Below are 23,089 nucleotides of genomic sequence, written 5' to 3'. Positions count from 1 at the left end.
GAACGTTGAACAAAACTGTTTGTACTGAAGTATATTGAAGTATATTGAAGTATATTGGGTCCCTGCACTTTTCTATAGAATAAAGTTGTTTTCTCTATAATTGTTGTCAGTTGTTCATGTTCATTTCTTATATTTAATACATATTCTCTGTTTTTCCAGATTCCAAATCCTTTGTTTGACTTGGCAGGTATAACATGTGGCCATTTCCTTGTTCCCTTTTGGACCTTTTTTGGAGCAACACTAATTGGGAAAGCCATAATCAAAATGCACATTCAGGTGAGTTTACCGTATACAAGCACACATTTTTACATAGATGTCTTGCACACTCACTCTCTTGGATAAGAACGTTTTTACATAGATGTCTTGCACACAGAGCTCACTTTTCTTATTTTTTTTTTTGTTCTGTCAAAGTGGCTACTTAAGGTCTGTAGTTTGATATAACATTTTGACAAAGCAACCTTTTTTCTTATAGAATTGATAGATCAAGGCTTCCGTTTATTTTGAATATGAATTTGTCAGACATGATAGTAAAACCATGAAGAGGATGAGAAGGGATCCTCCTGTACTGTACTTAACTGAGAGTGTAAGGAGGCCATTTTGGCCAGTGAAAGCAAGGGTCGGTCATCCATTTTGTGAAAGAAGATGCTGCGCTCAGAGATAGGTACTTTAGTAGGGAGAAGATATTTGAATCACTTGAGTATTTTCTGTACTGAAAGGTGAATCTGTACTGTAAAGAAGTATACAGTGATGGTTATTGTGTCAAAGTTCAATCAGTTTTCCCATGCATGCAAGGATTAAGGACTTAATCCACTTTGTGCCATGGTAGTGTCTGTATGCTTAATGGATAAGACTTTCTAACTCTTCTATAAAGTATTTTATAAAAATAAAATTAAACACCAATGGAGTAAACTGATTTATTAGGATTTATTATCTTACTAGTAATGTTAAGTTCACTTTCTGTTGATGCACAAGCAGTGAGGGGTGGGTGTGGGGTGGTGTCCATAGATCAAACCCTATTGTAGATAAACACTGTCTGTGATGATACAGAGAGTGGCGTGGGCAGCAGCATCTTAGAGTCAATTAGTCCTAGTGTCCCTTGGGCCGATGACTGTGACTCCACAGCCAGGCAGAATCAGAGGTGTGTCACTGTCCCCTACCTGCCTGACACGGCCAGGACCAGCTTTACAATGATACACCACACTGACTGGAAACGGAACCATCATAACTGGCTGGGGTCAGCCTGGGATGTATGCAGTGAGATGAAACGTCCTGTGTTGCAGATAGAAATTGAATAAATATAGCTGATACAATGCTCTATACCTGACAGATCATGTCCTCTGTAAACAATACAGTTATATCTGAACATTCTGAACAAACCCCCTGTTCTCTCAGCTTCTCTTGTTCTTTCCCCCCATTGTGTTAAGTCTGGAAAGAATGTAGAAAAGTATATTCTATTAGACGGCACTTCTTTGTAGTTTTATGTTGACAGTATACTGTACTGTACTGTGAGTCACAGAGATGTATAGTTGCTGAACTTGTCATGAAAGAGAGGGAATGAAGGGGCAATATGATAGACTGTAATGGGGAACAGGTGAACATTCTCCCTTGTGTGCCAAAGCAGGGGAACAATGCACTAGGGGGATTTGAGAGCTGGATAACGGTAATGTACTGTACCTGCAGGTCAGGTGGTAAATTCAGGTTCACAATAACAATCTGTTCCTGTTAACAATGGCACATGAGTCCCCGAGGATCCAAACCTTTTCACAACGCTTGACCCTGTCATACTCTAAACTGGATCTGGTTTTCTGACGGTACTTTGTGGTGATGTTTACTAGCTAGGTTTTGAAATATTGATAGGAACTATTAAAAATTATATCATAAAATCTAGGGAATTTAGGTTTTATAAGTCCTAAATGTACAGATTTGGGATCTTAATTTGATTATTGTTTTTATGCAAATTTGTAATGTATTCAAGGTTTAAAAAGGATTCTCAAGTTTGTAATTTCCACTTTAAAAAGTAAGACTTGATTTGCCCTAACTAAAATGTAACAGCCCCTACAAAAATGTCCATTAATTATAATCTATCTGTAAAATGTTGAAATGGCTCCGTTAGGTTTAGCTGAGCGGAGACATGAGTAAATGTCCTTCCATTTAAGAAGTGGACAGTAAAAGCTCAGTTTCTGGTGTTCTCGTTTACCTTTAGTACTTGTGACACACAGTCTGGCCTAAACAATAGGAGAGAAGTCATCTCTGTTATGATAGCCTCCCTGACTTCCACATTCCTACTAGTTTAGTTATGGGCTCTGTGTTTCAAGGGGTTTCAACAGACATGCACATTGCTATTATGAGAACCCATTCCAGTCTTGATTCCCTATATGAGTGGCACAATGGGGTAGTATCATCTTGTTAAACCTGTGCACATCCCTACCAGGTTTTCATGAGTCCAGAACGACAAAAACATATTTGTTAGACTTGGTCTTTGTTATGACCAGTGGCATCCATTTTGGCCTCTCCCAGACCCAGTACTTCCTGGTTTCCTGCTCAGTGGGTGGCTGAACAGTAACTGAACGGTAAACAGAGACGTAATGAGCCCCCTAATAGGGTCTGATTGAGCCGTAATGGCCAACCCCCCACCCCCCTGTCTCCTGTGTCCAGTCTGGGGCAATGAGTAAGCAGGAATGAGACTGGACAGGAACAAAACAAATCCCCCTTTACTGTTATAAACGTCTGTCTGAGAGGAGTGACACATCTCCTCCTGATCCCCTCAATACTCCTCTCCACCTCCTACTCCTCCTCCCATCCCCCTCTTCAACTGTTATCTGTATCAGCTGTAACCCCACACCCTCCCTCATCCTCACCCCCTGAAGAAAGCCTGCCTGTGTAGACTCATTTCTTGACCTGAGTGTCTGTGCGTTGGTTAAAATGTGTCATAGGGCCTCTGACTTTTGTTCCTGGCCTTGATGACAAAGGGCCACTTCATGGCTGGTTTTGGGCTGACTGCCTGTCAGGCACCAAATGTGGTGTTGGTTGACTACAGGGGGTCCAACAGAGGGGGTATTAATGATCAAACCATGAGTGTACTGCCGTGGCTGGGCCTGTCTGTACCCCCCTTAACCTCAAGGTCCACTGACTGACTGATTGTCTCTCTCTTTCTTCCTCACAGAAACTGTTTGTGATCATAACCTTCAGCAGCCACATAGTGGAGCAGATGGTGTCTCTGATCGGGTGAGTAACCTAGCCACTAAGTAACATTGGACATCCTGAAGAAATGGAAATGTGTGTGTGCTTGCTTGCATTGGTGTTTGTGTCACAGGATGGAGGAGGACAATGACAGGGGTAGTATCCCACATTAAAGGCTTCATTTGGAACATGACGGTTGAGAGCGCTTCAAGTGTGACATTTTGAGGTCGTTTGTGCCCTTTTTTGGAAAAACCCAATCTAATTTTGTTCTGACTGTAACTCAGGTCTCTTACCAAAATGTTAGCATTAATTAATCATGGGGAACTGGAACATGCTGTGTTGCATGGAATACATTTTCTTTATTTGACAGACCCCGGAAGGGTGGTGATTATACAGTAGAATATGTACGGTATTGACGCTGCTCTTGTAAGAGGTATCTTTTGGCCCCTCAGTCTGTTACCTAGTCTGGATGCTGATGATGGCCATGCCCTGCCACTTGGTGTGGATGGCTATGAATATGGACATTGTATGTAAGACTGTTTCTCAGGTTAGGATGAACTGTCTCTGGCATGCGGTCTGATTGAAATCTACGTTCAAATCTTGGTCCTGTTATGATGTGGCACTGCTTTGCCATGGTGACCTAAACAGACTGATTGTGTGCTATTCATTTGGTGTCATATGACACTCAAGCAGAACGGGGTTTGTTGATATCTACGTATAAAGACATTTCACACGTGCCTTAAAGAATGGAGCGACAACTGCCGTGTCCTTTTTCCGTCCTTCACCCACCACTGATGGCTTGGTGTCACCCTCCCAGACTGATCTGATGTCCAGTCAGACGTCACTGTCACCAGCCCTGTGACCCTGTGGTCTGGCCTCCCAACTAAGCCTGCTGCTAATAGAGCCTTCACACCCGCCCCCCCCTCCCCTGCCTCACACTACTGATCCACGCTGCACTGGCATGGTTATGTATCCACCAGAATTGTTGGAACAGTGCTGAAAAAAACAACATAGGATCTTTCTTTTGGCCAGTATAGTAATATCTGAGCCAGCTCATTACGGGTTAAGTCGACACAATAGTGTGAAAAATGTATTACCCTGGCCTGTATATGGGGCTGCCTGCTGAGCAGATATAGGGGGAATCAACCTGTTGCCTTTGTAGAGTTGTCAGGGCCAGGACCAGTGTGTGTGTGTGTGTGTGTGTGTGTAGCAGGTAACTACCCTCTGCCAGTTGGGATGGTGTTAAATTGGCACCTGACACACACGCACGCACACACCCCCACACACACACACACACTTGGCTGTGCTGAAGTCAGACTGCGAGATTGCATCAGCTCTCATCCTTGCCAGCAGTTTCTTTCACCGCTCTTTTCTTTGTTTCAAGAATGAATACTTTGGTGGCTTTATTTAGAGCTGGTTTTAATAAAAAGCTTTATTTTTTCTCTAATTTGTTGAAAGATTATTCCCAAATCGAGTTAACAGACAACCAGGCAATTTTAGTTAAAGCTTTTTGGTCATTCACAAGGGTTCAGAGAGTTTTATCATTCATGAGGGGTTTTCAGCATTGTTGCTCACATGCTTTTCAAATTAATGTATTTCAATATAGGCTATTCATTTCATTATCATATGAATCATATGAACATTTTATAGCTGTGTGTGTGTGTGTGTGTGTGTGTGTGTGTGTGTGTGTGTGTGTGTGTGTGTGTGTGTGTGTGTGTGTGTGTGTGTGTGTTTATAATGATGGATAGATAGTGTTGTGAGGGGTTTTGAGGGTTTGAGGAGTTTTCAGCATAACTGTTCATATCCTTTTCAAATTAATTTATTTCAATATAGGCTATTCATTTAATTACTGTATGAATCATATAAACATTTTATAGTTGTTGTGTGTTTGTGTGTAATGATGGATAGGTAGCGTTATGATAGTTTCAGTCCCCAGGGGGCTGATAGTCATTGAGCCACAGAAATACAGAGTGACACATCAGAGGTGAATGGAAAGTTTCACTGCAAGTCACAAACTCACTGTTTCCCCCTTTTTACAACCTGTTAACCGTCAACTTCCTTCCTGACTGAGGCCCATCCACCTTGAGAGTTGCCTGATAGTGAGGCTTTCACACAGAAACTGCCATCCAGCAATGGCTCTGTCACATTTCCACCTCACACACCTTCACTATTATTAACCCTTTACCGGACTAACCACACCTTTACTTTTAACCCTTTAATATTAACTCTTTAACTACCTACCCATGCCCATTGCCACTTTTATTTAACCCCTTTGCTGCCTGTCCGCATTTCCATTCATGAACCTTTTCATTGCCTATTTTGGCTTATTTATTGTCCTATCCACCAGAGTTCCTTTTCTCTTTCCATTTATTTGTATTTTTTTACACTTGCAAACAATGCTAAATCATCTTCTTTTTGAAGGGGATTTTTTCAGTTTTATATGTATTGAATAACATTCTTTCAGTGAAAATGCTCAGATTTTTTTATGTTGGTTGGTCGCAGTAAGCAGTGGTACAGTTAAGGACTGTAGAATTATGGTAGTTATAATCTCCTGTAAAAGTGCTGTTTGTGTTGTCGGTAATCATTTTTTAAACATATAAGACCGTTATGGTTTTAATGATGTTTAAACACAGGAATGGAAGATGATATCTGGTGATATCGCTGTTCTCCCTATGGGTTTATCACAACCACCGTTTCTCACATATTTATCTATTCACAGCTCATAAAACGAGACCCCCTGTATCTCTTAGTAAATTATGTTTTAATATTTACTCTAGTTGCTGTTGAAATTATTGAGAAAACTGCTCTTACAGGCCCCAACTGTTTTCCTGTACAGCCAGTTTATAGTACAAGGGTCATAACTTGACTGTTAACGTTGTTGTGACGTGGTTTTTAACCTTTACTATTCATATTGTATAGTCTTCAGACAGACATGGTTTTTTAACCTTTACTATTCATATTGTATAGTCTTCAGGCAGATATTCTCTGTGCAGCTGTGTTGATAGCTGTCAATATTTAACTAATTGTTTTTAATTTACTCAAACAAACAAATATTGACTGTATTGCGTCATTGCAAATCATTGCTGTGCTTACAAATCTTATTCTAAATTCTTTAAAAACACTTTTCAAAATGTACAGTATATGTTGGAGGGAGGGGAAATAACAGACGACTTCTCAAGTTTTATTAGATCAAATTTGTTCTAGTTTATTCTCCTATCTTCTTATTGAAAGTTCTGAAATTAATCAAAGCCATATTTGTTTATTGAAATTGTTTCATTTAACAATCCCGCCATATTTACACCATCTTTTACTCTCTTTTCCTCAGTTTCTTCATTGTTGTTATATTGTTTTGTTTCATCTGCATTTTTTACAATTTAATTGCAAAAAGATGACTATACCACGTCTGTCTCAAATGGAAAGAGGAGTGAAAGCGTTAAGTCATGGCATTCCTTGAATTAATTGACCGTTGGACTTGCGATGATTTCACTCTCACATGATATGAGAGAGTAGATTCCTTTCCCTCTTCTTGCTAGTCAGTCAGGTTAGCCATTTATGATAACTGCACAGATACATATAAGTCAATGCCCTTTTAACCTCACAGAGAGAAACATGGCGAACAATTACAGCACTGGGAAAGAGGCATTAAAAGCAAATGTTTAAGCACGTGTTGTTGGACTGTTCTCAACTTGTAAAGATCCATTTCTCTATTGTTCGGCTCGTTCAGCCCGTTCACATGTCAATGTATCAGAAAGATTTTCTATAAATCTTCTTGACACTAGAATAGCCTAAACTGTGTGGCTCAGAGTCAGACAGACAGTTTTGCCCAGTAGATTTGAGGATGTGCCCTTTTCATTTGAGTCCATCTGAACATCTGCTTAACAATAGGCAGCTATTGAGCACAGAGGAGGAACCTCTGGCACACAACTTTAAAATAGCCATAATATGCTGTAAATTCCCCTATCGCAAGTCATAGCTTGACCTTTTATGAGACACAGTATCATTTCTCGCCAACACAATTATAGGTCATTTTGAAAACATATACTTAACCAATATTCAAAATGATAAGAAAATACAAGTTTACTGTATATGTAGGTATATTTGGTCAAGATGTCAGATTTGAAACCCAGTTGAAAGGAGATGTAAATCAAGTAAAACTTTATTTGTCACATGCGCCAAATACAACAGGACCGTGAAATGCTTACTTACAAGCCCTTAACCAACAATGCATTTCAAGAAAGAGTTAAGAAAATATTTACCAAATAAACTAAAGTGGAAAATAATAAAAAGAAACACAAAATAATAATAACGAGGCTATATACCAGGGTTACCGGTACCGAGTCAATGTGTGGGGGTACAAGTTAGTCAAGGAAATGTGTACATGTAGGTAGGGGTGAAGTGACTATGCATAGATAATAAACAGCGAGTAGCAGCAGTGTAAAATCTGATGGGGAGGTGTCAATGTAAATAGTCCGGGTGGCCATTTGATTAGTTGTTCAGCAGTCTTATGGCTTGGGGGTAGAAGCTGTTAAGGAGCCTTTTGGTTCTCCGGTACCGCTTGCCATGCGGTAGCAGAGAGAAGAGTTTGACTTGGGTGACTGGAGTCTTTGACAATATTTTGGGCCTTCCTCTGACACCGCCTAGTATATAGGTCCTGGAGGGCAGGAAGCTTGGCCGCAGTGATGTACTGGGCCGTATGCACTACCCTCTGTAGTACCTTACGGTCAGATGCTGAGCAGTTACCATACCAGGCGGTGATGCAACCGGTCAGGATGCTCTCAATGGTGCAGCTGTAGAAATTTTTGAGGATCTGCCCATGCCAAATCTTTTCAGTCTCCTGAGGGGGAAAAGGTGTTGTCGTGCCTTCTTCACGACTGTCTTGGTGTGTTTGGACCATGATAGTTAGTTGGTGCTGTGAACACTAAGGAACTTGAAACTCTCGACCCGCTCCACTATAGCCACGACGATGTTAATGGGGGCCTGTTCGGCCCGCCTTTTCCTGTAGTCCACGATCAGCTCCTTTGTCTTGCTCACATTGAGGAAGAGGTCGTTGTCCTGGCACCACACTGCCATGTCTTTGACCTCTTCCCAATAGCCTGTCTCATCGTTGTCGGTAATCAGGCCTTCCACTGTTGTGTCGTCAGCAAACTTAATGATGGTGTTGGAGTCGTGTTTGGCCACGCAGTCGTGGGTGAACAGGGAGTACAGGAGGGGACTAAGCACACACCCCTGAGGGGCCCAAGTGTTGAGGATCAACGTGGCAGATGTGTTGTTGCCTACACTTACCACCTGGGGGAGGCCTGTCAGGAAGTCCAGGATCCAGTTGCAGAGGGAGGTGTTTAGTCCCAGGGTCCTTAGCTTAGTGATGAGCTTTGTGGGCACTATGGTGTTGAACTCTGAGCCGTAGTCAATGAACAGCATTCTCACATAAGTGTTCCTTTTGTCCAGGTGGGAAATGGCTGTGTGGAGTGCGATTGAGTCATCTGTGGCTGTGTTGGGGCAATATCCGAATTGGAATGGGTCTAGGGTATCCGGGATGATGCTGGTGAAGTGAGACATGACCAGCCTTTCAAAGGATTTCATAGCTACCGACGTGAATGCTACGGGGCGGTAATCATTTAGGCAGGTTACCTTCACTTCCTTGGGCACAGGGACTATGATGGTCTGCTTGAAACACGTAGGTAATACAGACTCGGTCAGGGAGAGGTTGAAAATTTCAGTGAAGTCACTTGCCAGTTGGTCCGCGCATACTTAGAGTACACGTCCTGGTAATCCGTCTGGGCCCGCGGCTTTGTGAATGTTGGCCATTATCACACAGTCGTCCGGAACAGCTGGTGAACTGATGCATGCTTCAGTGCTGCTTGCCTCGATGCGAGCATAAAAGGCATTTAGCTCGTCTGGTAGGCTCGCGTCACTGGGTAGCTCACGGCTGGGTTTCCCTTTGTAGTCCGTAATAGTTTTCAAGCCTTGCCACATCCGTCGAGCGTGTAGTAGGATTCAATCTTAATCCTATATTGACGCTTCGCCTGTTTGATGGTTCGTCTGAGGGCGTAGCGGGATTTCTTATAAGCGTCCGGATTAGTGTCCCGCTCCTTGAAAGCAGCAGCTCTAGACTTTAGCTCGATGCAGATGTTGCCTGTAATCCCTGGCTTCTGGTTGGGATATGTACGTACGGTCACTGTGGAGACGACGTCGTCGATGCACTTATTGATGAAGCCAGTGACTGAGGTGGTATACTCCTCAATGCCATTGGATGAATCCTGGGAACATATTCAAATCAAATTACATTTTAATGGTCACATACACGTGATTAGCAGATGTTATTGCGGGTGTAGAGAAATACTTGTGCTTCCAACTCCGACAGTGCAGTAATATCTAACAAGTAATATCTAACAAATTACACAATATATACCCAATACACACAAATCTAAGTAGGAATGAATTAAGACTATATACATATGGACGAGCTATGTCAGAGTGGAATGGATTAAAATACAGTAGATGTAACGGCTTTCTTCTTCCTCCTCTGATGAGGAGTAGTAGGAAGGATCGGAAGACCAATGCGCAGCGTGGTACGTATCTATAATGACTTTTAATGAGAATGAATACGACAAAACACAAACAAACAAAGTGAAACAAAATGAAAACCGAAACAGTCCCGTAACGTGAAACACACAAACACTAAACAGGAAATAACCACCCACAAAACCCAGGTGGAAAAAGGCTACCTAAGTATGATTCTCAATCAGAGACAACTAACGACACCTGCCTCTGATTGAGAATCATACCAGGCCAAACGAAAAACCCAACACAGACAAACAAACATAGATTACCCACGCAACTCACGCCCTGACCACACCAAAACAAAGAATTAACAAAAGAACTTGGGTCAGAACGTGACAGTACCCCCCCCCCCCCCCCCCCCAAGGTGCAGGCTCCGGCCGCAAAACCTGAACTTATAGGGGAGGGTCTGGGTGGGCATCTGTCCGCGTTGGCGGGTCTCCACCATTGTCTTAGTCCACTTCAGTGGCGTCCTTTGAGCGGCGACCCTCGCCGCCGACCTTGGCCTGGGAACCCTAATAAATGACCCCACGGGACTGAGGGACGCCTCTGGACTGAGGGGCAGCTCCGGACTGAGGGGCAGCTCCGGACTGAGGGGCAGCTCAGGACTGAGGGGAAGCTCAGGACTGAGGGGCAGCTCAGGACTGAGGGGTAGCTCAGGACAAAGGCAGCTCAGGACTGAAAGGCAGCTCAGGACTGAGGGGTAGCTCAGGACTGAGGGGTAGCTCAGGACTGAGGGGTAGCTCAGGACTGAGGGGCAGCTCAGGACTGAGGGGTAGCTCAGGACTGAAAGGCAGCTCAGGACTGAGGGTAGCTCAGGACTGAGGGGTAGCTCCGGACTGAAAGGCAGCTCCGGACTGAAAGGCAGCTCCGGACTGAGGGGCAGCTCCGGACTGAGGGGCAGCTCCGGACTGAGGGGCAGCTCCGGACTGAGGAGCAGCTCAGGACTGAGGAGTAGCTCAGGACTGAGGGGTAGCTCAGGACTGAGGGGTAGCTCAGGACTAAAGGGCAGCTCCGGACTGAAGGGCGGCTCTGGCAGCTCCTGACTGGCGTCCGGCTCTGGCAGCTCCTGACTGGCGTCCGGCTCTGGCAGCTCCTGACTGGCGGCTCAGACGGCTCTGGCAGCTCCTGACTGGCGGCTCAGACGGCGCTGGACAGACGGGCGGCTCAGACGGCGCTGGACAGAAGGGCGGCTCAGGCGGCGCTGGACAGACGGGCGGCTCAGGCGGCGCTGGACAGATGGACGGCTCAGGCGGCGCTGGACAAACGGGCGGCTCAGGCGGCGTTGGACAGACGGACGGCTCAGGCGGCGCTGGACAGACAGACGGCTCAGGCGGTGCTGGTCAGACAGACGGCTCAGGCGGCGCTGGACAGGAGGGAGACTCAGGCCTGCCGAGGCGCACAGTAGGCCTGGTGCGTGGTGCCGGAACTGGTGGTACCGAGCTGGGAACACGCACCTCAGGGCGAGTGCGGGGAGCAGGAACAGGGCATACTGGACCCTGGAGGCGCACAGTAGGCCTGGTGCGTGGTGCCGGAACTGGTGGTACCGGGCTGGGAACACGCACTTCAGGGCGAGTGCGGGGAGCAGGAACAGGGCATACTGGACCCTGGAGGCGCACAGTAGGCCTGGTGCGTGGTGCCGGAACTGGTGGTACCGGGCTGGGAACACGCACCTCAGGGCGAGTGCGGGGTGTTGGAACTGGAGGCCTGGTACGTGGTGCCGGCACCGGAGGGCTGGTGCGAGGGGCTGCCACAGGAGAGCTGGTACGTGGGGCTACCAAAGGAGGACTGGTGCGTGGAGAAGGCACCGGATAGACCGGACCGTGGAGGCGCACTACAGGTCTCGAGCACCGAGCCTGCCCAACCCTACCTGGCTGAATGCTCCCCGTAGCCAGGCCAGTGCGGCGAGGTGGAATAGCCCGCACTGGGCTGTGCTGGTGAACCGGGGACACCATGCGTAGGGCTGGTGCCATGTACACCGGCCCGAGGAGACGCACTGGAGACCAGATGTGTAGAGCCGGCTTCATGGCACCTGGCTCGATGCCCACTCTAGCCCGGCCGATACGAGGCGCTGCTATGTACCGGGGACACCGTGCGCATCTCTGCATAACACGGTGCCTGCCCGGTCGCTCTCTCTCCACGGTAAGCACGGGGAGTTGGCTCAGGTTTTCTACCTGGCTTAACACCACTCCCAGTTTGCTCCCCCCAAAGACATTTTTGGGGCTGCCTCTCTGGCTTCCAGCCGCGCTTATGTGCAGCCTCCTCATACCGCCGCCTCTCAGCTTTCGCTGCCTCCAGCTCAGCTTTTGGGCGGCGATATTCACCAGCCTGTGCCCAGGGTCCCTTACCGTCTAGAATTTCCTGCCAAGTCCATTTCTCCAGATATCGCTGCCGAGTGCTGCTGCTGCCCATTACCACGCTGCTTGGTCTTAGTTTGGTGGGTGGTTCTGTAACGGCTTTCTTCTTCTTCCTCCTCTTATGAGGAGGAGTAGGAAGGATCGGAAGACCAATGCGCAGCGTGGTACGTATCCATAATGACTTTTAATGAGAATAAATACGACAAAATACAAACTAACAAAGTGAAACAAAATGAAAACCGAAACAGTCCCGTAACGTGAAACACACAAACACTAAACAGGAAATAACCACCCACGAAACCCAGGTGGAAAAAGGCTACCTAAGTATGATTCTCAATCAGAGACAACTAACGACACCTGCCTCTGATTGAGAATCATACCAGGCCAAACGAAAAACCCAACACAGACAAACGAACATAGGTTACCCACCCAACTCACGCCCTGACCACACCAAAACAAAGAAATAACAGAAGAACTAGGGTCAGAACGTGACAGTAGAATAGTATGGAATACAATATATACAGTTGAAGTCGGAAGTTTACATACACCTTAGCCAAATACAGTGGGGCAAAAAAGTATTTAGTCAGCCACCAATTGTGCAAGTTCTCCCACTTAAAAAGATGAGAGAGGCCTATAATTTTCATCATAGGTACACTTCAACTATGACAGACAAAATGAGAAACAAAATCCAGAAAATCACATTGTAGGATTTTTAATGAATTTATTTGCAAATTATGGTGGAAAATAAGTATTTGGTCAATAACAAAAGTTTATCTCAATACTTTGTTATATACCCTTTGTTGGCAATGACAGAGGTCAAACGTTTTCTGTAAGTCTTCACAAGGTTTTCACACACTGTTGCTGGTATTTTGGCCCATTCCTCCATGCAGATCTCCTCTAGAGCAGTGATGTTTTGGGGCTGTTGCTGGGCAACACAGACTTTCAACTCCCTCCAAAGATTTTCTATGGGGTTGAGATCTGGAGACTAGCTAGGCCACTCCAGGACCTTGAAATGCTTCTTACGAAGCCACTCCTTCGTTGCCCGGGCGGTGTGTTTGGGATCATTGTCATGCTGAAAGACCCAGCCACGTTTCATCTTCAATGCCCTTGCTGATGGAAGGAGGTTTTCACTCAAAATCTCACGATACATTGCCCCATTCATTCTTTCCTTTACACTGATCAGTCGTCCTGGTCCCTTTGCAGAAAAACAGCCCCAAAGCATGATGTTTCCACCCCCATGCTTCACAGTAGGTATGGTGTTCTTTGGATGCAACTCAGCATTCTTTGTCCTCCAAACACGACGAGTTGAGTTTTTACCAAAATGTTCTATTTTGGTTTCATCTGACCATATGACATTCTCCCAATCTTCTTCTGGATCATCCAAATGCTCTCTAGCAAACTTCAGACGGGCCTGGACATGTACTGGCTTAAGCAGGGGGACACGTCTGGCACTGCAGGATTTGAGTCCCTGGCGGCGTAGTGTGTTACTGATGGTAGGCTTTGTTACTTTGGTCCCAGCTCTCTGCAGGTCATTCACTAGGTCCCCCCGTGTGGTTCTGGGATTTTTGCTCACCGTTCTTGTGATCATTTTGACCCCACGGGGTGAGATCTTGCGTGGAGCCCCAGTTTGAGGGAGATTATCAGTGGTCTTGTATGTCTTCCATTTCCTAATAATTGCTCCCACAGTTGATTTCTTCAAACCAAGCTGCTTACCTATTGCAGATTCAGTCTTCCCAGCCTGGTGCAGGTCTACAATTTTGTTTCTGGTGTCCTTTGACAGCTCTTTGGTCTTGGCCATAGTGGAGTTTGGAGTGTGACTGTTTGAGGTTGTGGACAGGTGTCTTTTATACTGATAACAAGTTCAAACAGGTGCCATTAATACAGGTAACGAGTGGAGTACAGAGGAGCCTCTTAAAGAAGAAGTTACAGGTCTGTGAGAGCCAGAAATCTTGCTTGTTTGTAGGTGACCAAATACTTATTTTCCACCATAATTTGCAAATAAATTCATAAAAAATCCTACAATGTGATTTTCTGGATTTTTTTCTGATTTTGTCTGTCGTAGTTGAAGTGTACCTATGATGAAAACTACAGGCCTCTCTCATCTTTTTAAGTGGGAGAACTTGCACAATTGGTGGCTGACTAAATACTTTTTTGCCCCACTGTACATTTAAACTCAGTTTTTCACAATTCCTGACGTTTATTCCTTGTAAAAAATCCCTGTCTTAGGTCAGTTAGGACCACCACTTTATTTTAAGAATGTGAAATGTCAGAATAATAGTAGAGAGAATTATTTATTTCAGCTTTTATTTCTTTCATCACATTCCCAGTGGGTCACATTCCCAGTGGGTCAGAAGTTTACATACACTCAATTAGTATTTGGTAGTATTGCCTTTAAATTGTTTAACTTGGGTCAAACGTTTCGGGTAGCCTTCCACAAGCTTCCCACGATGAGTTGGTTGAATTTTGGCCCATTCCTCCTGACAGAGCTGGTGTAACTGAGTCAGGTTTGTAGGCCTCCTTGCTCACACACACTTTTTCAGTTCCGCCCACAAATTTTCTATAGGATTGAGGTCAGGGCTTTATGATGGCCACTCCAATACCTTGACTTTGTTGTCCTTAAGCCATTTTGCCACAACTTTGGAAATATGCTTGGGGTCATTGTCCATTTGGAAGACCCATTTGCGACCAAGCTTTAACTTCCTGACTGGTGTCTTGAGATGTTGCTTCAATATATCCACCTAATTTTCGTGCCTCGTGATGCCATCTATTTTGTGAAGTGCACCAGTCCCTCCTGCAGCAAAGCACCCTCACAACATGACGCTGCCACCCCTGTGCTTCACGGTTGGGATGGTGCTCTACGGCTTGCAAGCCGCCCCCTTTTTCCTCCAAACATAACAATGGTCATTATGGCCAAACAGTTCTATTTTTGTTTCATCAGACCAGAGGACATTTCTCCAAAAAGTACAATCTTTGACTCCATGTGCAGTTGCAAACCGTAGTCTGGGTTTTTTATGGCGGATTTGGAGCAGTGGCTTCTTCCTTGCTGAGCGGCCTTTCAGGTTATGTCGATATAGGACTTGTTTTACTGTGGAAATAGATACTTTTGTACCTGTCTCTTCCAGCATCTTCACAAGGTCCTTTGCTGTTGTTCTGGGATTGATTTGCACTTTTCGCACCAAAGTACGTTCATCTCTAGGAGACAGAATCTGTCTCCTTCCTGAGCGGTATGATGGCTGCGTGGTCCCATGGTGTTTATACTTGCATACTATTGTTTGTACAGATGAACGTGGTACCTTCAGGCATTTGGAAATTGCTCCCAAGGATGAACCAGACTTGTGGAGGTCTACAATTCTTTTTCTGAGGTCTTTTTAAAAATGTTCCCATGATGTCATGCAAAGAGGCACTGAGTTTGAAGGTAGGCCTTGAAATACATACACAGGTACACCTCCGATTGACTCAAATTATGTCAATTAGCCTATGAGAAGCTTCTAAAGCCATGACATCATTTTCGGGAATTTTCCAAGCTGTTTAAATGCACAGTCAACTTAGTGTTTGTAAACTTCTGGCCCACTGGAATTGTGATACAGTGAATTCTAAGTGAAATAAAATGTCTTTAATCAATTGTTGGAAAAATTACTTGTGTCATGCACAAAGTAGATGTCCTAACCGACTTGCCAAAACTATAGTTTGTTAACAAGAAATTTGTGGAGTGGTTGAAAAACAAGTTTTAATGACTCCAACCTAGTGTATGTAAACTTCCGACTTCAACTGTACATATGAGATGAGTATTGCAAGATATGTAAATATTATTAAGTGAATGCCATTGAACATTACAAGCCAAACAAGTTCAAGAGAGATGGGACTATTCCTTTTAAAGGATAAATTATTGGATTCTGTATTATCAACTTCAACTACAATTTAGAACCTTTACAGGGTGTTCAAAAATGATTATTTAATTTAATGTTTATGAAAATATTCAGTAAATAGATAATTGCGTCAGAAGAACAATAGCCAGTACCAGTCAAAAGTTTGCACACACCTAGAAAACAGTATATACACTGCTCAAAAAATAAAGGGAACACTTAAACAACACAATGTAACTCCAAGTCAATCACACTTCTGTGAAATCAAACTGTCCACTTAGGAAGCAACACTGATTGACAATAAATTTCACATGCTGTTGTGCAAATGGAATAGACAAAAGGTGGAAATTATAGGCAATTAGCAAGACACCCCCAATAAAGGAGTGGTTCTGCAGGTGGTGACCACAGACCACTTCTCAGTTCCTATGCTTCCTGGCTGATGTTTTGGTCACTTTTGAGTGCTGGTGGTGCTTTCACTCTAGTGGTAGCATGAGACGGAGTCTACAACCCACACAAGTGGCTCAGGTAGTGCAGCTCATCCAGGATGGCACATCAATGCGAGCTGTGGCAAGAAGGTTTGCTGTGTCTGTCAGCGTAGTGTCCAGAGCATGGAGGCGCTACCAGGAGACAGGCCAGTACATCAGGAGACGTGGAGGAGGCCGTAGGAGGGCAACAACCCAGCAGCAGGACCGCTACCTCCGCCTTTGTGCAAGGAGGAGCACTGCCAGAGCCCTGCAAAATGACCTCCAGCAGGCCACAAATGTGCATGTGTCTGCTCAAACGGTCAGAAACAGACTCCATGAGGGTGGTATGAGGGCCCGACGTCTTACAGCCCAACACCGTGCAGGACGTTTGGCATTTGCCAGAGAACACCAAGATTGGCAAATTCGCCACTGGCGCCCTGTGCTCTTCACAGATGAAAGCAGGTTCACACTGAGCACATGAGCACATGTGACAGACGTGACAGAGTCTGGAGACGCCGTGGAGAACGTTCTGCTGCCTGCAACATCCTCCAGCATGACCGGTTTGGCGGTGGGTCAGTCATGGTGTGGGGTGGCATTTCTTTGTGGGGCCGCACAGCCCTCCATGTGCTCGCCAGAGGTAGCCTGACTGCCATTAGGTACTGAGATGAGATCCTCAGACCCCTTTTGAGACCATATGCTGACACATGCACATTTGTGGCCTGATGGAGGTCATTTTGCAGGTGGTGACCTGCAGAACCACTCCTTTATTGGGGGTGTCTTGCTAATTGCCTATAATTTCCACCTGTTGTCTATTCCATTTGCACAACAGCATGTGAAATTTATTGTCAATCAGTGTTGCTTCCTAAGTGGACAGTTTGATTTCACAGAAGTGTGATTGACTTGGAGTTACAATGTGTTGTTTAAGTGTTCCCTTTATTTTTTTGAGCAGTGTACATATGAGATGAGTAATTCCAGATATGTAAACATTAAGTGACTAAGATACCGTAGAATAGTATAGAATACAGTATATACATATGAGATGAGTAATGAGTAATGCAAGATATGTATTCCAGTCTGTGCTAGCAAAACAGTCCTGTAGCGTAGCATCCGTGTCATCTGACTACTTCTCTATTGAGCAAGTCACTGGTACTTCCTGCCAGTGGTGGAAAAAGTACTAATTTGTCATACTTGAGTAAAAGTAAAGATACCTTAATAGAAAATGACTCAAGTAAAAGTGAAAATCACCCAGTAAAATACTACTTGAGTAAAAAAAAAGTTTACGTTTTTGGTTTTAAATGTACTTAAGTATCAAAAGTAAATGGAACTGCTAAAATGTACTTACGTATGAAAAGTTCAAGTATAAACCATTTCAAATTCCGTATATAAAGCGACTATATATTTTTTTAATCGACGGATAGCCAGGGGCACATTCCAAAACTCAGACATAATTTACAAACAAATAATTTGTGTTTAGTGAGTCTGCCAGATCAGAGGCAGTAGGGATGACCAGGGATGTTCTCTTGATAAGTGAATTGGACCATTTTCCTATCAAAATGTAATGAGTACTTTTGGGTGTCAGAGAAAATGTATGGAGTAAAAAGTACATTATTTTCTTTAGGAATGTAGTGAAGTAAAAGTAAAAGTTGGCAAAAATATAAATAGTAAAGTACAGATGCCCCAAAAACTACTTAAGTAGTACTTAAAAGTATTTTTACTTAAGTACTTTACACCATTGCTTCCTGTTTTAGTTTTTGCTTGTAAGCAGGATTTCGGAGGATAGAATTATGGTCAGATTTGCCAAATGGTGGGAGAGCTTTGTACGCGTCTCTGTGTGTGGAGAAAAGGTGGTCTAGATTTTCTCCCCTCTGGTTGCACATGACATGCTGGTAGAAATGTGGTAAAACTGATTTAAATTTGCCTGCATTAAAGTCCCCGGCCACTAGGAGCGCCACTTCTGGATGAGCATTTTCTTGTTTGCTTATGGCATAATACAGCTGGTTGAGTGCGGTCTTAGTGCCAGCGATGGTTTGTGATGGTAAATAGGCCGGTACGAATAATATAGATGAGAACTCTCTTGGTAGATAGTGTGGTCTACAGCTTATCATAAGGTACTCTACCTCAGGCAAGCAATACCTTGAGACTTCTTTAATATTAGACATCGCGCACCCGCTGTTATTGACCAATAGACACACACCCTCGCCTTACCAGACGTAGCTTCTCTGTCCTGACGATGCATGGAAAATCCCACCAGCTCTATATTATCCGTGTCGTCGTTCAGCCAAAATTTGGTGAAACATAAGATATTGCAGTTTTTAATGCTCTGTTGGTAGGATAGTCTTGATCGTATATCATCCATTTTGTTTTCAGAACTTGCTCTTGGCATACAACACATCTCAATATTTTTGTAATTTATTGTTAAATCATAATAGAAAGCTTTTATATGATGTGGTGGTCGTGATAAGACTGAAGCCACCGGTATATTATATTTGATGACTTATGATCATGTCTCCTCATCAAAAGAGAATGCTTTTCCTGTCATGGTTGTCATGGTGGATCAGAATGTGCCCCTCTCTCATCTCATTTAGCTTCTGATTGAAGTCTAGAGCAATCATAAATAAAGACAAACATTTTTGATATCTTGGTAAGAGTGCCAGCACACCACAACCATAAATAATCTTTCATCACATTCTATCCCTGTTTAGTGTTGCCAAACCATTCATATAAGAATCACAGTGGATAGAGCTTATCATGCTACTTCCTGTATGATATGATGTTGCACAGCTGCATGGCACACCAGACTCATCATGACACCCCCCAAGTCACAATGACTCTGCTGGTGTAATCAGATAATCAGCATGTTTCTTTGTTACCATCCCCCTTTACTTCCCTCTCTTGTTATCTCTGATAAAAGACTAGTCAGTGTGGTTGGGATTCCAGAGGAAAACACACATCATTGTAAGTTCTTTTCTGGAACTGGAGAGGTTGGTTGGTTTCCTGTGTTAATCATGCTTGATGAGCGATTCATAAAATGTATTCTAAAAGTGACTTGTAGCCAGTGTGGAGAAGCTGAAATAGGTGTCATGGTTACATTTTCGGGTGCCTGTTAAAAGCTGAGCTGCAGCATTTTGAACTAACTGTAGATATAGTGATTTCTGACTGAGGCATGTATACAAAGAGTTACAGTAATATAGGCGTGAGGAAATAAAGCATGTATAACTTTCTCCAGATCAGTGACTGAAGTAAAATACTTTACTTTTGCTATATTTCTTAGATGATAAAAGCAGGACTGGACAACCTTTTTTACATGCAGCTCGAGGTTTCGGTCAGGGTCAAAGAAAACGCCAAGGCTTATGGACGTAAGCTTTACATTGGTGGACAAATTACCAAGGTTATCTACAATCTGGGTTCAAGCAAGGTAGGGGCCAAATAAAACATCCTCTGATTTCCAGAAATTTGTCAGACATCCAACATTTGATCTCAGCAAGACACTTGTGAAGGGTAGCTACCTTAGCTTGGTCCCTGGATCTGATTGGTAAATAGAGCTGTGTGTCATCTGCCTAGCAGTACGGCTGTGCATTTAAGCTGGAGTAGTGGTGAGACTGGCTATGCCAGCTATTCAACACAACAGCCAGATCACATGAGATGACATGTGGGAATGAAGGGTTCTTGATGATGATGATTATATTGTATAGTTTCAGACACTGATTCAGTGTGTGTGTGTGTGGGGGGGGGGGGGGGTTATTTTGTAGCATTTTTACCACTTACTGTAACTATACTGTACTTAGTGTTTTTAGATCTTGAAAGCAGCATGTGAATTCCCTGGATGATATTCAATCACTTTGATTGAAGCCCATCTACTGCGGTCAATCAGCCACTGTAACATGTATTGTAATTCAGTAATCCCTCAGATCCTGTGTCAATGGAGGGGATTATTGGTGAGGGGTCCATTGAGATGCTGGTGTGGTGAAAACCAGGCTGACTGGGGTCTCCCTATGAATGGCAGGGATAGAGAATGGGGAAAAAGGGATCCTCTCCATGAGAAGGTATCAATTTCCATGTGAGTCCATCTCTTAGTGTGGAGCACATTATCAGCACAATGTCCATGCAGATGGCCTGTCCTGCTCCTTGACTCCCTGCCTCCCTGCCTCCCAGACCAACTAACACTAAACTACAGTAAGCTTAATCCTGTGAGCCTTTTTTAAATTTAACTTTTATTTAATCAGGGGAACCCATTGAGACCAGGGTGCACTGAGCCCTGCTCATAGGGAGGGCTTGGAGGATGCAGAGGGAGAGCGAGAGAGAGAGAGAGAGAGAGAGAGAGAGATGTGTGCCTGGGCTAATTGTGTTTGTATCAGTAACTGACCAGTTATAAAGATCTGACAGAGAATTATCCAAATTTCCTCAGATATTCTATCAGGAATTGACCAGATGCTAAGTAATTGTTCTAAATGAAGGTGAACTTTAGGCCTAGGAGATGAATTAAATGTAGGTTAAGTTTGGATGATTATGGTGACTCCTCACCTCTCACAAGATTCTATTAGCAATTCCAAAATCAAATCAAAGTTAAATTAATGGCTTTGAGTGGAACCCTTTCATGTTTATTCCAGGGTTATGGAATGCACCTCACTGGTCCTTATAAATAGCCAGACCCTCATTGAGAAATATGAGCAAATTCTTCCTATTAATGCAATTGGCAGGAAGGGTGGGGGTTGTTTGAGGGTTTTGGGTAGGGCTGGGTGGTGGGGGTGTTTTTTTGCAGGGAGGGCCGACAGGGCAGACCACATGATTTCCCCCCTTATGTTGTTAGTCACTGGCTGCTGAGAACGAAGGCTGGGAGGGACGGATCACCTGAAAAGCCCTCATAAAGATGGCATTTATCAAGCCTATAGTGGCAGGCCGGGCCAGGCCTCTCTAGGGGGAAACACAGTCGGATCTCTCATTTAGGAGGACAGGAGAGAGGGGTCAGAGCGGAGGAGAGAGTGATGGAGGGCCAGATTGGGGTTGACGGTTTTTATAACAGAGTCGTTAAGTTTAATGCAAGTCACAACGGGGAGCCCCTTTACTCATCTCCTCTTCTTATGATTACAGCGCTTGGCTCCCTCAAAAAACTGATTTCTCTCAATCGGAGAGAGTTTGAGAAATACATAAGAACTTGGAGAGCTTGCTCGGTCTGTCCAGAATCCAGGTGGTCTTCAATAGTAAATGAGAGTTATAAGTGATATTTGTATTTATTTATTTAACTTTTATTTAACAGTAAAGATACTTGAGGTTAGACAACCACTTTTGCAAGGGCGACTTGGCAAGAGGTCAGTAGGAAAGTATGATATAGGTGATATGCATACAGTACCAGTCAAAAGTTTGGACACACCTACTCATTCCAGGGTTTTTCTTTATTTTTTACTATTTTTTACATTGTAGAATAATAGTGAAGACATCAAAACTATCAAATAACACATGGAATCATGTAGTGACCAAAAAAGTGTTAAACAAATCAATATATATTTTATATTTGAGATTCTTCAAAGTTGCCACCCTTTGCCTTGATGAAAGCTTTGCACACTCTTGGCATTCTCTCAACCAACTTCATGAGGTAGTCACCTGGAATGCATTTCAATCAACAGGTGTGCCTTGTTAAAAGTTCATTTGTGCAATTTCTTTCCTTCTTAATGTGTTTGAGACAATCAGTTGTGTTGTGACAAGGTAGGGTGGTTTACAGAAGATAACCCTATTTGGTGAAAGACCAAGTCCATATTCTTGCAAGAGTGTGTTAAAAAAATCAAAATGTATTTTATATTTTTGATTCTTCAAAGTAGCCATCCTTTGCCTTGTAGAAAATAGTAAAAATAAAGAATAACCCTTGAATTAGTAGGTGTGCCCAAACTTTTGGCTGGTACTGTATGTGGTCATTATCACATTGAAGGCCTGTGAAGGGGTTGGTACTCTGTGTTCTGTTCTCTGTGTGTGTTTATGGTACAGATGAGTAAGAGCAGGGGAGATGGGGGTGAAGTAGGGGGTCAGATCAATGCACTGGGTCCGGTGTCAAGTGTCTTTGCCCTTAAGTTTGGCGTGATCATCATTGCACGGCACGCTACTTCCTGCTTTATTCATCCCTGATTCATTTGTTTTTGTCTCCTGTTCCCCCAAGTATTTTTCATTTGTACAGCATCATTGATTAAATTAGCAACAAACAACAAATCTATTATGTCTTGATATAACGACACAATTCCTGTTTGATTTTAGTCAACATGATGTGAGTGTTTTGGATAGGTTAGTATCAGCCTGTGGTTTGTTGTTGTGTATAGTGATGCTCTGTCTGTATGAAGCTGATGATGCTATATGAAGTGCTGTATGAGCACCTCTCCCCAGAGATGGAGGACAAGTCATCAAAGAGCCGTCCAGTCCACCTCTGTTCACCCTGCGTCCTGAGTCACAGGCCTGCTTTACAGCGCTGTCTGTCTGTTACCAAAACACATGGCAGGGCAGGATGTTGCTCCAAGGCAAGTCATTCAACATGAACACAAACAGAGCAGTTATATCAGAACAATGACAGCCAAGCTAATGAGTCAAAGGGTGTGTTTTAGTAGGGGTTTGTATCTAAATAGGGATTATTTACAGCTAATTTCTCCATACAAAAAGACTGAATAACAACTGTTTACTCTTGTACCTT

General features: G+C 43.9%; 1 protein-coding gene across 2 annotated transcripts in view; it reads left to right on the top strand.

The window, feature by feature from the left end:
* Positions 1-23,089, top strand: part of LOC129868298 (vacuole membrane protein 1-like) — a 111,961-nt gene that overhangs the window by 76,644 nt on the left and 12,228 nt on the right. For both annotated transcript variants that reach the window (XM_055942147.1, XM_055942148.1), the window contains exons 9-10: positions 160-276; positions 3,164-3,225. In XM_055942147.1, coding sequence (XP_055798122.1) covers positions 160-276; positions 3,164-3,225 — 179 coding nt within the window. The remainder of the gene's footprint in view (positions 1-159; positions 277-3,163; positions 3,226-23,089) is intronic.

This window comes from Salvelinus fontinalis, chromosome 13, assembly GCF_029448725.1.
Source record: "Salvelinus fontinalis isolate EN_2023a chromosome 13, ASM2944872v1, whole genome shotgun sequence".
Lineage (NCBI taxonomy): Eukaryota > Metazoa > Chordata > Actinopteri > Salmoniformes > Salmonidae > Salvelinus > Salvelinus fontinalis.
Note: the sequence above shows the minus strand (reverse complement) of the source record. Positions and strands in the feature narration are given on the sequence as shown.